Here is an 18,469-nt window from a genome sequence, read left to right as displayed (position 1 = left end):
CTCAAGGCATTCCCAGGCCAAAATTAATGTGGTGGTAAATTTGGCCTATAGGTGGAAAAAAGTCATTTCAATTAAGAAGGAAGACATACCCCGGTCAAAAAAGTTATCCTTCAACTTTTTATCTTAAAATATTCAGGTTTAACATAACCACTGAGGGGATCAACAGCTCTGCCGTTGAGGAAGGTTTCTGTCTAAACCTGCAGCCTTTCTGTAAAAAAATAAATAAATAAAAGATAACACCTTAAAGCCTTAAATCCCAACACAAAAGATTAATTAAAATTTTTAAAGGTAATATGAAAGCTTTAAGCATGAGAACAATGTGAAAGCAAAACCCCCCATGAACCCGTTTGGTTTTACTGCATTAATGGATTGTCATGGTCATACCTCTGCTAATGCCTCTCGAGCACACACTGCCAATTCACCACAGCTCTCGCTCCAAAGCAAGTTCTGTGTTGCCAGTGATTACCGTGAAAGTGTCAGGCATCTGAGAAGCTTTCGTTTAAATGGCAAGTGGAAAATGCCAACATCTGTTACTTCCACTAAATTGGCCGAAGCCGTTCAGTCAGGTCCGGTCGTTAAGAGTCTGACACTTTTTGATGGACTTCGGTGCTGATCTGGTGCACCAACTCTGCAATCACACACATTTTTCCTGCTTTTATCTCCCCTGTGATTTGGTATCATCTCTACTTTTTGGGTCTTTGGTTCAAAATGTTCACGGAAATTCTTTTAACTTTCCTACAAGATTTGCTGCTACTTCTGATAGACATTTGAAGAACATCTCTGTGCTGTTTGTCCTTCTCACAGTGCCATCGTGGGCCATCGTCTCAATTGCGTTCGTGGCCATCATCCTGGTGTTAGCTTGCTGCTTCTGCGTCTGCAAAAAATGGATATTCAAGAAGAAAAACAAAAAGAAGGGCAAAGATAAGGGCAAAAATGCCATCAACATGAAGGACGTCATAGATGGGGCCAAAACCGAGGTAAAAATTTTTAACTATTAATTAAAATTCAGAAACATGACCATCCCTACACGACAGTTTAATAGGAACTTTAATGGCAAAAACTTTTGTTTATGAATCTTGATTGAAATAAATATATCCAGTAATGTTTAATGTTTTATGTTTTTTGCTGTTTGAAATGCTTTTGCTTTTTTTTTTTTTTTTTTTTTTTTATTTTAGGAAATCTGATTCAGTATGATGACAAATTTGGCTGATCACCTGATTATTGATTCTTTAGGAAAATATTTTCAGTTGCAAACTATATTCACAGTTTTCACATGACATCACATTATTATAGTAACGTCCACCTGGATGGCAAAACAGGGCTTTTTCAGTGCTATTTCCCCTTAGTTCATCTTCTGTTCTTCTTTAAGGCCATCATTGCTATAAACCAACTTTCTGAGAGTACAGCTGTCTGAAAACTGAGCTCGTGGGGCTACTTTCTTATACTCTGACCTCATTATTTAATAATTTGAGGGAAAAAAACATCACATGTTCCCTTCAAACTGACTTGGAAATAAGTTTTTATTAAATTTATGTCATATAACCTTTTCAAAATGTTGCCACCTTCTCACTACTGACCTAGAATGGTGACTATAATGATCACAGCAACCTGGATCAGCAACATTCACGGAGAAGGATTTTCCACAAGATAGATTTACACCATTGCCAAAGTGTAGTTTCACCAGGAATTTTACTGTTTTTAGTGACTGAAAAACTGCGACAGATGTGTACGGTTTGCACATCTGTAAAACTTGCAGCTTCCTCACAATCTAACTATTTGTTGCTTGAAACTTTTGACGTTTTTGTACTGCAGTTCTTTGGATTTTCCAATGTTTTGCCGTCCAGGGTTCTGCGGCGGTCACGTGACTGAAAACTGTGAATAGCTGTCGATATGTTGCATTTTTTTATGCAATGGCTGCCACTGTGCCATATGTATTTTCTATGTGTTATGTATTTATTGCAGCCAAAGAGATGCATTCAGCGTTTTTATTACTAAAGAAAAGTTTAAAAGTCATTTAAGATGGCCTCAGATTTAAGAGAATTTTTCAGTCTCCTTTTTTTTCCCCTCCTGCTTATCATTTTTGTGCTTTTTTTAAAATTAATTTTTAATTACATTTTAAATATATATTTTTTATGTTTTTGGTCATATGAGGACCTGCTCACTTGTTGAAGAGTGCGAGTAACGTTTGTTGTGTAATGAAGCGGTATCCACCCAGAGAAATGACGTCGCCAAATGATACACATTTTACCTTTTACCTTTACACTGCACACAATAAGGACGCTATAACACACAGACGCTTGAAATGGAGTTAGCACACTAATTGCACCAGCAGAGCATCATTATACTACCGCCCTCAGTGGAATCGTGTACAAAATGTGTTTAATTTGTTGCAACACCCCTGCGATCGGAGGTGGATCACAACCCACGTAGACGGAAACCACTGACATTGTTTTCATAGCTCGTTTGACTTAATTATTGTAGCAAAGGATCTAATTATGACTTAAACATTAAAGAGTCTTTTATTTTCTTATATAATAGCGAAGAGCGGAAAGCTTTATTAACCACCAAGGTCATCCAATCCACCGCAGCATAGCAGCTTGTTAGAGTACAAGACTTTTCATTAATGTCCAGTAGTCTTCCTGTCTTTGCACCATCCAGTTTCTGAAATTATAACTAAAGAGGCATTAATCAAAATAAAAGACATCAGTTTTTGGACACCCTAATAGCTAATCTGTGAGATTGGTGAATCTGCCACTTCCGAGGCAGGCGGTCATTTCTCCTGGTGTGCCCAGACTTTGGTGTGTTAACTCCTGTGTGTGGTTGTTTTAATTTGTGTTTCTTCCTTCTATGTCCTCCTTATCTGTGTTGTGTCTGATGACTGTTCGGGATGGTCACTGGCGGTAGGTTCCTAATTGCTGTTGGATCTTCTTAAGCCTGCTGCTCTGACGTTTTTTTTTATAGCCTCTTGAGAACAGCTACTACTCCCATAGAACCAAATATATGTAACTATGCATACAGTACATGTATATCTACTGCATATATGTGTGTACAAGCTGCATATGCACATATATATGTATGAAAGAAACACTGGGTGCGCATTGACAAGGTTGAACCACACTGATTCTTGTGCCAAGCTAAAGTCTCCTGCCTTTTGAATCTTTCATTTGCATTTCAAACGAGTGGTGGTAAGCAAACTAGAATGATTGAGAGGCTCTACAAGTAAAAGCTCTTTTGAAGCTACTGATGAAAAGGAAGCTTTATAGCATCTGCAACCACATCTGTCAACCCAGGTGTAGCAAAGTCACATACAAGTTGGTTTAAAGGAAACACTTTTGATAAATTAGGGAATATTATTTCCTCAATCATTTTACTCGCTTCTCTTTTTCTGTCCTGAAAACACTCCAACTGGATTTGCTCACCAAAGACAGAAACCAGGTGGCTCAGAGGCAAATTTTAAAACCAGTCAGTGTTGTTCAGCCTTTTGCTTTCACAACTTGACAAATTGGAGCAGGGAGGTACATTACGGCCCCTTTAACCAACATCTACCACCCACTGCTGGCATGATGCTTCTAGCTACCATCGGCGTAGGGGGTAACATTCAACCTTTAGGGCTATGATGACAATGCGACTGTATGTCTGAGGATGTAACCGAACTTGGGAATGGGGAATCACATAAGAGCACTGTTTTGTATAACAGAGAATGCTCTGCATGCCTAGTGAAAGAGACTTCTTGGAAGGCAACTTTTGATGCTGAATGAATGACTTTGAGAACTAGTCTTTGCCTTTTCAATCGCATGTTGTTCTTATAACAAACTCCTTCACCGTCCCACCCCCCCAGCCTCCCCTACCTTCACTATCACCAGAGCCACCACCTGCAATCCTCACCTCAGTACCAGGCTAGGAAAGGGCAACTTCACTTCTCACTCTCTGCCACTTCAGACATTTCCCAGTTGATATGTGTTTTTGCCCGAGACTTGATCTGCCTGAAATAACATCAAGGGAATTGTCTTACTGTGATCTTTTCTGGAAGCATCTCTCTCTCTTTCTCTTTCTCTCTCTTCTTCTTTCTATCATCTCTCTCTATGTCTCTCTACCCCCACCCTTCTTCTTCTTCCACTAATGCCTGCCCATTCTCATTTCTGGCGCCATCATTTGATCTTTCCCCCTTCCTTTAGACTGAAAAACCCAGAGATTGATAGAAACGCACCATCGGGGGACCAGGCCCGGGGCTTTAGTGCATCACACAGCATGTCCTGGTGTTAACTGCTATGGTGTTTTAGTGCTTGCTTCCCCCATTCCCCCCTCCCCCCCTTGTACACCATAAAACAAGTGGGAGCTTTTACAGGAGTAGGTCCAGTGGCAGGACCTGGGCGGGGAATGGCTGGCAGGGTGCTAGCACCAGCGACAAACAGGCGACACTGACTCTTGGTGGGTGTCTCCTTCAGGCCTTGAAGGATGAGGAGGATGCGGAGACAGGGCTGACTGAAACGGAGAAAGAAGCAGAGCCCAAGGAGGACCAGAAACTGGGCAAATTACAATACTCCCTGGATTACAATTTCACAGAGAATACGGTAAGGATCCGTTTTCCAAATCTCTCTTAGTGTGTGTCGTTGTAGAGAAAGATCCTTCCTTGTAAGTATGGCCACACCCAACCTCTGAGGTCCAACTTTTCATCTCTCCAGAGATGAAACCGGACCCAAACCAGGTTTTGCACAACATTTTCCTTTAGTACTGAAGCTCTCAAACACAGCAAGATCATTGAAGCTTGAGAGCAATCTCAGGGGGATATATCATGGTGGTCGAGTTTGTGCATTTGCCATTGAGCCTGGTAAAGGAGACAGTATACTATTGGGATTTAGTTTGTCTCTGTATTTGTTTCTTTCTTTCTCCTTGATTGAATACAGCCTCTGCAGATATCCATCTGCTTTATATTTTTCCCCAGCGAATGAGTTTTAAAAAGCAGAATGAGGAAGCACATCAACTTCCTGGTGCCAGATGTTGTGTGACAGATAATAGACGCGGTGCATGAACACACTGTCCCTCACTGGGCTAGCTAACTCCCCATTTTAAACAGAACTGACAGCCAGAGATTAGCTGGTAACACACAATGCTCCTATACACACTGGTGTTAGTACCTCTACTTTTTCACAAAAACGCTCACCCACAACTTGTGTCTTTCACTGGTCAGTATTCAGTAATTATTTGTGTTTAAATTGTGAAATATTCATCAAATCACAGATTATGAAAGGCAATAATGGTGCTGATACAATTATACTGCACAGATATCGTTAGTGTTCAGTCAGCCAATCCCTTATTTCTGTTAGCAAAGCAGTCATTTCATAAAAGAGGGATATTATGTGGACAATATTGCTTTTCACAGAGTTGATCTGTCATGTAGCAGGAGGCACTGACAGGTCTCTATGAGGTTCTTGATTACACAGGTAATAAGCTCCACAGTGGCGCTCAAGCGTAATGAATGGATGACAGTTTTCACATTTTGTGACGGTGACCTCGGAGAAGCTGTGCTCGGCTCACGACCGGATGAAGCTCATAGCAGGCAGACCTAAAAACTGAGGGGAGGCAGCAGTTCATCTGACCCACTTTCAGCCCTGCGACGGACACAGTCCAGAGGCACAGCGGCCTTCAGCATTTTTTTGCTTTTTTCTTTCCCCAGGCAATCAACGTGAGTGGGAAAGAACTGTTCTGGGAGAACTGGTACAGGTGACTGGCCAAACGCTGTGTGTGAAATTCCTATTATTACTGTCATACTGCTTTTAAAGAGGAATACACGAAGTGTCTAGTTTTGGGATAGTTTGGAGTTTGGCAGCAATTTCATTTTATAAGGGAGAGGTCCAAGAAGTAACAAAAAACAAAATTACCTTCTGACTGCAGTGATAGACTGGAAATGCTAACCTTGTTTTCAAAAGATGGGTTCACATACCTATAAGCCAACCCCACCGTGCTTCTCTTCACAGTGGAGACAAAATGGTGCAAATTAACACACAAAAAGCTTAAAATGTGCCAAAATGGGAAGTTTTCTTTTTTATTTCCCCAAGCAATCAACATGAGCACCTAAGAAGTACTCTGGGAGAACTGGTACAGGTGATTGGCTAAATGCTGTGTGTGAAATTCCTATTATTACTGGCCTACAGTTTTTAAAGAGGAACACAAGAAGTGTCTAGTTTTGGGATGGTTTGTAGTTACACGGGGAGTGTTAGCGGCACACCATGATTTAAAAATGGTGTTTTTCGCTTAATGACACAGAATCACCATCACTGGCCAATAATGCAAAAATGCAATGATTTGTGCAGAAGCACCTCAGTTGTCCTCTTTCTTTAGTGAACAAAGACAAAGATCAAGTTAACAAATTAACATGTAATTTAAAAATGAGCTTTGTTTTGAAGGAACAGAGAGACTTCATGATGCCTGCACTGAACTGAGTGGACAGGAATAATTGAAAATTGGATCACCGCCAACTGGCAGTCTTAGAAATATATTGAAGCATGAAGGTAATCTTAAACCTGCAATGTCCCACATGGAAAAACCAGATCTGTTTGCATCACCTCACAGATCGATGCTATTTTTAAAAAAAACGATTATCATTATGTAGCTACAGGTGCCTGGCAGGAGTAAAAGAGGAAGACTACAGAGAAGATTCATGGATCCATAGACCTTAAAGGAAGTTCATGGGCATCAGAGGAAGGCGGACATGAGTTGGTGTGACAAAGAAGGGTATTAGGGATAGGGTGGAGGCAGATGACTGTAGCGACCCCTAAAGGGAGGGGCCAAAAGAAGAAGACGCTCATTATGTACCTATAAGCAAGAGTTTTAGTTGCATCAACTGAACTGTATCTCAATTATTGTTGCTTGATATCAAAGAGGTAAAACAAAAAGATTGGGACACGTGTTACAGCAGGCACAACGATCACCATTCTGAAGTTTATCCTCCCATCATGAGTTTGCTTTACACACTCCCTGCTTTGATAAGTGAACAGGAGGAACATCTACACTATCTGCAAAACTAGATATCAGGCGTCTAGGCTATCCTTGAGGACTCTGCAGAGGCAAAATAGAAGACACTGGGGTCATCAATCTCCAAAAAGGTTCCACAGAGCCTGACCCTTTCAGACTTGCTCAAAATAGTGAAATCTCACCAAACAAACCTCAAACTTTCTCTAGCTTAATCATGCCTAGTTTGTCATTGCTGTGCACAGACACAGAATTAAATGAAGTATTCATAGGGCTTGTACCTTAGTCCAATATCAACCTTTTATACAACAATAAGGTTTTGAGTAGCTAATGATATTCTACTTGGTCTTTAGCTTCAGAATCAGATTTATATCCTGCTGGAGCTTTAGGTATAACAAGTAAAATATGTTGGGGGGGCACACTACTATTGCTACTACTACTACTACTACCAGTCAGTCAGTTTACTGGATTGTGAGTAATCCTGTTGTCATGTTTATGAACCCCAGATGGCCTACTCAGTAGAGTTTCTTGCCTTTGGAAACAAAATGTCATCAGTAAGCTTCATAGACATACTGAACTCTGACTAATTTGTCTCAGATATTAGAAAATCTGCTCCTCCTTTAAGATCCCGCTGTAAGCGCTACTATCTAATTAATTGTATGCGTTTCAAATGTCCCCCAGGCCTAAAACTCTGTCAGTAAATATTCCACCCTGCCAAGAAAAAGAAGGAATTGCTGGTATGTCTGTGTGCAAAACTGAGGCAAGGAGATCAGGCTGAGTGGGAAAAGACTTGCAGATTAATGTCAAGTCCTTGTGGCAAAAAAAATCTCAGCTTTGTTTCTGTCTGTTAACCACCACAAATGGCTGCTGCCCCTGGTGTTGATGACACTGGGTTTATACACTAATGAGACGAAAGGTTTTGTAAAAGATCCAAATCATTTAGGGAGCGGCGGCGCGGCTACATGAGGCAAACACACAGCAAATGAACCACAAAGAGCCCTCTCAGCACAGCAGGGAGAGAATTAGAATGTCATTCCCACTTTCAACATCATTACCATATTCATTGCTCTTTTTTGCAGGTCAAGAGCAGGCGTATTGCATTGTGTCCAGTCAGGATATGTGAATTATACACTGAATTTAGAAACATTCATATATCACTTTTTTATTATTTATTTCAGAATACCCCCTAGACAGTTCATTTCCAAAATAACACACAAAGCCTCTGCATATTAGCGGACTATTTTCAGGAGGGCAAATCCATCTTGGGCTTCTTTGGAAGTGTGTGTATGTGTGTATGGAGTCACAGCACAGACATTATGCACTGGGACAAAGCCCTCCAAAGATAAGGTGCCAAGAGCTGAATCACCATCCTGTGCCCATTCTGGTCATCTGCTCACCGTACTGAAGAGTAACATACAAACAAAAGGGGGTTAATACCAGCAGCCTTTTGCCATGAGAGGGCTGGAGTCCCATTGTTAAATAGAAAAACCCACACAGATGTGCAAACACACAGCCACTGTTGTTGTGTTTTACTCTGAGGTATAATGGTTAGTTAGATGTTTTTTTTGCTTTTTTTTTTTAATTTTAGACAAAAGGGAAGAGTGCTAAGGCTAACAGGCTTGCATTCATAAACTGTACAGGTGCAATGCACATACAGAGATACCTGTTTATTATTGCAAGTAACACACTAATAATATATTAGAATTTCACTCCCAAAAACTGGAGCACAGATTTCTTGGACAGTCTGCGGGACGGGTAATTCCATTGCCTGTGCTGTTCGTCCATTTGACCTAGATTTCAAATTTGAATGAAGCACAGCAATTCAGTGCATGGTAAACAAAGACAAACCAGAATGAGTATGCTACAGTTACACTAGAAGAAATAGTGGTCAAAGACAACTGTGTGCAATCAACTTGTGATCACAGAGACCACATCTGCAACTATTAACAGTCAGTCGCTGTCTTCAAAGTGACTTTGGTGCCTCAAGAAGGCGACAAAACAGCAATGAGACTGAGTCAGTCTGCTATCAGTTTGGGGGTCAAGTTGGCCAATCAAATGCAGTCTGGTTGTAATAATACAACAATTAATTGGGATAAATCTGTGAAGACTGAAAATATGTTGCTGTCTGCATACAAAGAAATTCACATTAAACAGAAATTCTTATTAGCTACTTGCATTCAGAGGCCAGCCAGAACCTCATAGATCTGGAATAGAAATTCAGAAATTCCTCCACAAATAGTGACGTAGTTACTGAAGGAGCTACTACTCTTGGTTTTATATGGGAATATGATCAGACTACAACTTTTTTCTGTGTTTGTGTGTTGGTGGAAACAGGATGTGAATATAGAATGAATAACAACAGTTAAGAAATTACTTGGGTATGTAATGAGATGCTAATGCAGTGCACTCATGTTGCTTATGCTAGATAGCCACAAGGAAAATAACATTGTTTGTGCTTGAGCCATCTTTTCTTATTCACCCCTAAAAGGCAAGTAGAACTGTACTGTGCATACATGATTATATGTATGTTAATATAAGATTTGCTGCTTTTCTATTTTTATGGTGGTTTTTTCTTTGTATTGTTTGTGGGGAAAAACAAATATTTGAAGACATCACCTTCACCGCCAGGGTGGCTCTCTGCAAGGTTTGATTTTAAACTGGGATTTTTAATGAGCTTTGAGGAAAAACCTCTTGTCAGTTTGTTCTGTAGACATGTAGTGTCATACAGAATTGGAAAAGGTACAATTAGCAGAAGCAGCAAAGTGCCCATCAACATTTCCAGCCACGTCCCGCTCGTATCTCTTCTCGAGCGCCGGTGCTTCTCCCAGTAAAGATGGTGTGACATGCTGTGTCTCCCACTGACTGTGCTGATGGATGGGTGGAAATCAGCAGGACAGCGCGGGAGGATAAATTGCTACACTTAAAATCCAAGTGCCGCTTCACAGCACTACAGTGCACAACATGGTTCCAGTTAGGTTACGGTAAATGACAGCTGGAAAAAAATGCTTAAGTCACAGTAAACTGGAGTGTTTTTTTTTTTGGTAATGTCATGAAAATGTTGTGCATAACCTGGAGAACAGCAATCGGTCACCCAAACTTCATACATTGTATTTGCCTCATGTTCAATACTGTCATGTATAACTTATATTAATGTGTGTGAACACGTGTGTATTCATACTTTAAATTTTTTGACCTTCGCTACCATTTTAATGCAAATATTTACCAAGTAATGGCATAGATGTAACATCAGAAATGGTGACTGAAACCTGTGTCATGATCACATTTTATTGACCGCACTCTAGCACCTAAGTAGCACAAGTACCCTATAAATAAATATAGTTTCCTGAGGGTTAAATACAAATAAGAGTAGGGCTTTTTATCTCATTGGACTGTTAGGTATGTAAACATATTGTAGAGTAAAAGCTGCTTTTAAGGCAGTAATAATCTCATTAATCAAGTTATACATACTGTACATAATGTGTGGTGGCAATTTAACTTTTTCTAAGAAATCGTGTTTTGTCTCTTTAGTATGGCAGATAGGTTTTGGAACTATGGCATTCAGCTGTGGTACTGTTTGTATGCAAAAAAAAAAAAAAAAAAAGCTAGTTTGGCAGGACTCACATCTACACATTGGTTGACTATGGGCATGAATTAATGCCAATTAGCATGAGCTTAGATAGCTGCCTGTAGCTAAATCGACTGATTACGCCTTCATTTGGATGTCAAATGGCAGGCTGGCCTAAAACACACCCTACTCACTGAGGATATTTACATAGCATGATTTGATTGGCTAGTGCCTCAGATGTAACATTTAAATAAAAATAAAATTTATCATCAGGTGCATGTGCTGCTGTTTAAAAGATTGAACTTTTCTCAAATTTTTGCAATAAGTAAGGCAAGCCGTACAACACAGCAGACCAACAGTTTAGGTCAGCAATGCATGAAATCATCTAGTGGTTGGTACGGAAGAGGATTAGGGCCACTAAAAAAAAAAAAATGGGGCATTGGGGAAAAAGGGCAGCCTTTTTTTACTTTAAACTCAGAATTCTGACTTTTTTTCTCAGAAGTCAGAATTCTGACATTAATCTCTTTTTTTCTCAGAATTCTGATTTAATCTCAGAATTCTGACTTTTTTCTCAGCAGTCAGAATTCTGAGATTAATCTCTTTTCTCAGAATTCTGACTTTAATCTCAGAATTCTGACTTTTTTCTCAGCAGTCAGAATTCTGAGATTAATCTCTTTTTCTCAGAATTCTGACTTTAATCTCAGAATTCTGACTTTTTTCTCAGCAGTCAGAATTCTGAGATTAATCTCTTTTCTCAGAATTCTGACTTTAATCTCAGAATTCTGACTTTTTTCTCAGAATTCAGACTTTAATCTCAGAATTCGGACTTTGATCTCAGAATTCTGTGATTGATGTCAAAATTCTGACTTTAATCTCAGAATTCTGACTTTTTCTCAGCAGTCAGAATTCTGAGATTAATCTCTTTTCTCAGAATTCTGACTTTAATCTCAGAATTCTGACTTTTTTCTCAGCAGTCAGAATTCTGAGATTAATCTCTTTTTCTCAGAATTCTGACTTTAATCTCAGAATTCTGACTTTTTTCTCAGCAGTCAGAATTCTGAGATTAATCTCTTTTCTCAGAATTCTGACTTTAATCTCAGAATTCTGACTTTTTTCTCAGAATTCAGACTTTAATCTCAGAATTCGGACTTTGATCTCAGAATTCTGTGATTGATGTCAAAATTCTGACTTTAATCTCAGAATTCTGGCTGCTCTTTTTTCCAATGCCCCTTTTTTTTTCTTTTAGTGGCCCTAATGCTCTTCCGTACATTGGAGACCGTGGCACATCCCAAAATTACCTTTGAATTGGTTGCTTTGAAGATGGGGTTGAGGTTTGCGACTTCTCGCAGTGAGCTGCCATCTTTAAAACAACTTTGGTGCATCAAGTGGGCAAAATGGCAATAAGTTGGAGTCAGTCTATCAGTTTGAGATTGAAAGGGGTCAAGTTGGCAATGACATCAACTGCTCATATTCAGTCATATTCAGTATATTTAGATTAAATAAAAACAAATATCAAATAATTTTTTTTTAAAAAGTGCAACAAGCCCAGCTTTTAAGTTTATATTTAAAGATCTAAAATTGGTTCTTTCCACTTAATAACTCATGAAACTGGAATCTGGTTGGACTAGAAGTAACTATGAGGTTGACTTACTTTCTTAATGTTTTTATCTGATTGTCCCCACCCATGTAAATTTAACTCAGCTTATAAAGTTAGCTTTCAGAGCAGGTATGTTTCTCAGAATGTAAAAAAAAAAAATACCCCAAAATCCACGGGTGTTGGCACATCATACTGGTGGTTAGTTAACTAATGTTGATCAGACTGGAGGTCCGCTGGAGGTCACTGTTTATTTGCCACCGCATCAGTGGTAGCCCCCACATAGTAAACTGATGCAGCTCCTGACAGCTGTAGAGCTCCATGGCTGAGTGCCCTGGTAAGCCTCCAGATTGCAGCTTGATGGGTGCTTGATAGGAAGTTGATTGACTGACTAGCTTTGAGTAGAGGCTCTGATGGGCAGGTCAATCAGTCCCCTCCCCCCCTCCCCCCAACCCCCCTTGGGGTTATCAATTATCAACCTTATGTGAAGAAAAACAGTCCTCTTATTCCAAGTCTGACACAGTGACCTTTACAAACCCTCCAGCTTTGAATCATCTTCAGGACACCATTATAAATCAGTGATAGTTGATTAAAAATAAAAGATAAGGATGGAAAATCACTTCTTTTCTTTTTTTTTATCTTGGAACAATGAATAGGCAGTCTTTATCAGGATGTTGGTGGGATGAGGGGGGAGTTATGGTGATAGTTTGGATCTGTGAACACTGACAGCTCTTCGCTCACTTTACTACTTGTTTTCTTTTCCTTCTCAGCTCATGGTGGGGATCATTCAGGCAGCAGAGCTGCCTGCTATGGACATGGGTGGCACATCTGACCCATATGTAAAGGTCTACCTGCTGCCTGACAAGAAGAAGAAATTTGAGACCAAAGTCCATAGGAAGACCCTCAACCCTGTCTTCAATGAACAGTTCACCTTCAAGGTACCCTTTACATTAAAAGTTGCATTGAATCTGCATCCGCTGAACTTTTAGAAACATCTGTGCATCACAAATGCTTTTTCTGTAGCTGGAGATCTTTTGCTTCCACTGACAATCCAATTTGCATGCAGCCTTGAATGCTGGGAAGGTGTGGAGACAGCAACCAGCTGGCACATTAACAAGCTCCTGACAGAATATCTCTCACACGCACAGTTACACTCACATACACGCACACACGCACACACACACACTGAAGCCCGATGTGATTGGGATTAACACAGGCAGATGCACCGCCACACCCTGGCCTTGCCTCGGCTATAATGGATGCGTGGCTCCTGCTCAGTTGTGTGGAAAGTTTTGTTATTCAACCAACAGCGGAGAGCACAGGTGTTTGGTGTAAGTTAAGCATAATGTGATGTGATATCTATGCAAGATTTATTTGTGTGTGTTTTTTAATGCTTAATTCAGAATCTCTGATGCATTGCAAAGGAAGAAAGAAACAGGAAATGGGATTATAAGCAGCAGCGATGTTGTCAAGGAGAAGAGATGTTTATGGCAGATAATGTCAAGGACAGTCTTGTTGCTCCTCCTCTCTCTTTAAGTTTGGTCTGAAAGGAGAAGGCAAGCAAGGACCACAAGTCAGTGTCTTTTAGAGAGAAGGTAGGATGGACAGGACTGATTTGGAAATAAACTCTCCCCGAGTACTCCAAAAGCACACGTCTGACTCTGTTTGACATGTAATTAACTTTAAGATGGGTGCAAAGCAAAGAGTCAAGGACTGATTAATATCAGCAAATACAGGCATTATTACAGGTTTGGATGGCATCGTATTGTACAAGTGTTACTAAGAAGCTTGTAACTCTAAATGTGATCTTTTTCATATTCGTCAGAGATTTATAAGTCTATAGTTAGATGTTCATTATTTTTCTTGGGTTAATAATTGATATTGGCCTTCTTCATTCAAAAATTTGGCTATTCATTTGTCAACATCAGGGTTTTACAGTCAGACAAGTTCGCCCCATTACAGCAACCCATCTTCGGGAAGAGCAAATTGATTGAAAAGATCTGAGCACATGAGCTTGTGCCGACAGACTGTACTAATGAGCTAAAGATCAGGCTTTTTGCGAGACACTGTTTTTTTGATAGTGATCACGTTGGTTCGGGAAAGAGTTGAGTAACTTATACACTATTAAAAAAACAAAAAAAACAAAAGTGAATTGTTGCAAAGGTTAGACACTATGAGCATCCTCAGTTGTATTACACTCAAAATGTCAGCTTTTTGGCTTTTTGCATTGTTAAATGTATATGATCAACTTCTAGTATACCTTATAAATGCTTGACCTCTTCCTTCTTAAGGTCCCCTATGTAGAGCTTGGTGGGAAGACACTGGTGATGACGGTCTATGATTTTGACCGCTTCTCCAAGCATGATGCCATTGGCGACATCAAGGTGCCCATGAACAAGGTGGACTTCAGCCACATAACAGAGGAGTGGCGGGATCTGCAGAGCGCTGAGAAGGAGGAGGTAAGACTTCTCCCAAAATGTGTGATAACTCCTCATAAAATCTCAAATGAATAGGTTTGAAATTGTCACACCTGTATCATGTCGAGGCAAAGATTTTTATATCTGGTTGCTGCCGCTTCAATAAAAGGAGCATAAGTGATATCAGAAGCATTATTTTATTTTGCTCAGCAAACCATTTAAGCTTGTACCACAAATGCGGTGCAGTCACCGATGTAATCCATCTCCCCTGGAAATGTCACTTAATCATATGTCCACACTTCCCCTTCAATTAACAGAAGTGTAACTTCCCAGGCACCAGTCCAGGAGATTCAATTTTCATGGTAAATGTCATGGCATATAGCATGTGTTGCCAACCTTATTTTTAGCATTACGGTGGGTTGATGTAAAGGTTAATTATAACAGTGTAGAATAGGTTAGTGGTGGTGTTCAAGTTGAATGGCATCACTATACTTTCTTAGGGTTTTACCTGACAATTTTATATAAGGTGTGAGACACTGGCGTGATGCTTTGTATTCCTTATCATTAATTAAACATCGATTAATGAATCATTATAAGGTGATTACTGATATGGCCGGCAACAATACTCAGCTGGTTGTGGGGTTAAAATGATGCTCACTTGGTACTAAGAGGCCCAAAGTACCATTACAGCATTACAAGCCTGAACCATTAATACAAGGCAGGATGGATCCATGCTTTCATATTGTTTACCTCAAATCCTGGCCCTACCATCCGAATGGTGCAGCAAAAATCGAGACTAATCAGACCAGCCACCATTTTTCCACTCTTCAAAGTAAGGAAAAACAAAACAGGTCTCATTTAAGTATATGTAAAAGTGATTTAAGAAAAGCATATTTTTTTTAAAAAGAGCTGCTTTGAGGTAAAAATCATTTACCAGTGACCTCTACTTCTCCATCTATACACAAGTAACACAAACTTTTATATTTTTAAGGTCAAATATGAAGTAGCGGAGTCCCTAAAATGCCTTTTACATTATAGAAGCAGCAGCTCACCTTTAACAGTTCAAAGAAAAATATTAAAGAGCCCGGTCACTGCTCTTGACAGGCATAATTAACTGGCACTGCTTCTTTTACTAGCCTCAAGAGGAGCGTGCATTTGTGTTGATTAAAACCCGGCCCTATCATCAAAGTAAGACTATTTAGTCTTTGGTTTTTAAAGTAGCTACTGTACAAGCCAGGGTAGCAGATGACAAATGAAATGCAGGGGGAGGGTGTCCATTACAATATAAAACACACTGTACCCATTTCCAGCACTTCTATTCTACAGGAGGAAATACACCTTGATTGGAAGTTGATGGAAGATGAAGAGTCAATATTCAGATCTGGATTGCCTTTGATTTATAACCCCTTCTAAAAATGACCAGATGTAAAACAGGTGCGTCGTAAGAGGGAGTTATTGACTGTGTCTGCTTCAGGTGTTGATAAAGGATATGGAGAGAATATGAACCGCTCTCTCTTTTCAGTGTCGGATAATGAGGCTGCGTTGTAATGGCGGTCTGCTTGACGTGCAGTGCAGGGCTTTTCCAGCAAACAAGGAATCAAATCCGTGGCAGTAGATTGAAAACCTACAAGGAGCTTGTTGTACAATTGATTGCTATGACTCTGAAGTTATGACTCAGAGATGCACTTTGATCTGAAACATTGCATTTGACACGCTGCATCTCTGTTTGCCGCCTCGTAATAGAAACAATTTTCGATTTCATTTGTGTCCTTTGTAACTTAAATGCAGCCCCCCCCCCTTCTCCTTGCACTTTTTATCTTCTTTTTTTAGTCTCACTATTTTGACTTTCATAAAACAAATCACATTCCCTGCTGAAGCTGAGTTTCTCTGTTTAGACAAATTACACTGTAACTAAAAAATGTTTTTTGTCCTCATTTTTCTTTCCTGTATTTTGAAATTATTTGTCAGGGAGGCAGACAGCTGGCCCACGTAATGACTAACATTGTTAACAGCTTGTCTTGATCAGTGGTGTACAATACACTGGAAAGTGCTCAATTTATTAAGGCAAATTTGTCTCAAAAAAAAAATTTGCATCTCTACATCTTATTCATTTTATTGTGCTCTCCATATGTTCTGCACAGTTTTGTCCTGTAAATAAAAATGCTTTTTGTCATTAGCGTCTATTTTAGAAGGTGCTCTGCTTTATGAGCAGCAGTCATTTTTCAGTAGATGGTGCCAGCTTGTAGATTTAGCACTGCTGATATTCTCCACCTTAAGTTATTTCTCCAGTAGGAATGATCATAAAATCAAATCATATTGATACAAGTACAGTTTACCAATTTTCATTGCTCCTTTATTGCATTGCAGATTAATAATGGATCGGTTTCACACTGATCGCTGTGCCAGTCTTCCCAGATTTAATCTACAGTAGAAAGCATAGTGCATATAAATGTGTGCGCTTAAAGCAAATATCACTTAAAGCATCGTGATTCAGACTGTAATTACTATAACCAGCCTTATGACTCAGTGTGTCAGCATCCTGTACATTAACCTTTAATACCATCAGACTTTTAGTGCAGGCACCCCGCTACTTGCAGCTTTGCACATTAAAAGCTCTCCTTTCTGCTCGCAGAGAGAAGAACCAAATAAACATGTTTGTCGCATTGAGCGTCACATTTTGCAGGGGAATTTTTGAGTGACTTTTGCACCTTTGTGTAACCTCACATGCTCTGAACATGTGATGGAGTAAATTTGCATCGAGTAGCTGCTTTTCTCACCTCTGCAATGTCTCTGCTTTTCCAACAGCAAGAGAAACTTGGCGATATCTGCTTCTCCCTGCGATATGTTCCCACTGCCGGCAAGCTGACTGTGGTCGTCCTCGAGGCCAAAAACCTCAAGAAAATGGATGTGGGAGGCTTGTCAGGTGAGGAGAATTTGAAAGGGTGTGCATATGTGCCCGCTGGTCTCCGACAGGGCCTTTGTCTGTAATTATACATGAACTACAGCACTCACTTTGCCTCTCTTACAGCACAGTTTTTCTTCCTATTTTCAGCACACACTCAAACACAAACCTGATCGTGATTGCATTCTGCACAAAAAAAGATTTTTTTTGAGTGTCCGTAGAGATCCAGAAGAAACTGCTGCCGTTGTATGTTTTACTGATGGTTAAATCAGTATCATTTGATATTATGCATAAATTAAACTAGAATTTCCACTAAGTTATGATTTTCCTAATGATAATGTTGACAAGCAAGATACAGTTAGCCAGGAACAAAGTATAATGGGAGGCATGGCACTGACAGGATCCTGAATAGAAATCTATAAGAGAATCCTGAAATGCTAAAGATAGCAGTTATCTCACCCCCAAAGAACCAATCAGCTAATCATATTATGAAAATGTCCTCGTGTGCAGTAGGAGAATAACATTTGGGTAAAATCTTGTTTTGATGTGTTTGTTTTATTGGATTTTGCTGGCAAGTCTCTTGTATAGATGTAGTTTTTATGACCCAGTGATCACTGATATTAAAGATGACTTCAAAAAAAAAAAAATATCCAGATTAGATCCAGGATGGCTACAAGACTTACTTCCAGAAGGTGTAATGTTGCTGCACTATGCTGGCTACAGATTTAGCAGTGGTAACATTAGCTGATAAACTAATTTGAAATTAACCAGTTTAGTTGCCACATTAGCCAAAAGAGGGTTGGATTTAATCCCACAAACTAAACAATCCCTCCATAAACTGAATATCTTGCTAACGTCAACCATCTTTTCAACTGTTCCTGTCAGATCTTTTGGATTTTCACTCTTCACAGTTCAGTCCAATTCCTTCACATACTGTAGAAGTTACTCCATTTGATGTTGGACTCATTTTTTAAAAGTATGCTACAGTCCTTTCAGACATTAGCAATAAAAAGGACAGTTGT

At 39.7% G+C, this 18,469-nt stretch overlaps 1 protein-coding gene across 3 annotated transcripts in view; it reads left to right on the top strand.

The window, feature by feature from the left end:
• The window catches only part of syt1a (synaptotagmin Ia), a 188,629-nt gene that overhangs the window by 150,517 nt on the left and 19,643 nt on the right, over positions 1–18,469 (top strand). For 2 of the 3 annotated variants that reach the window (XM_030720629.1, XM_030720631.1), the window contains 5 exons: positions 805–977; positions 4,446–4,571; positions 12,899–13,066; positions 14,420–14,587; positions 17,351–17,468. In XM_030720629.1, coding sequence (XP_030576489.1) covers positions 805–977; positions 4,446–4,571; positions 12,899–13,066; positions 14,420–14,587; positions 17,351–17,468 — 753 coding nt within the window. The remainder of the gene's footprint in view (positions 1–804; positions 978–4,445; positions 4,572–12,898; positions 13,067–14,419; positions 14,588–17,350; positions 17,469–18,469) is intronic. The other variant, XM_030720632.1, reaches the window with a different exon arrangement.

The sequence above is a fragment of the Archocentrus centrarchus genome, chromosome 23 (assembly GCF_007364275.1).
Source record: "Archocentrus centrarchus isolate MPI-CPG fArcCen1 chromosome 23, fArcCen1, whole genome shotgun sequence".
In the NCBI taxonomy this organism is placed as follows: Eukaryota; Metazoa; Chordata; class Actinopteri; order Cichliformes; family Cichlidae; genus Archocentrus; species Archocentrus centrarchus.
Note: the sequence above shows the minus strand (reverse complement) of the source record. Positions and strands in the feature narration are given on the sequence as shown.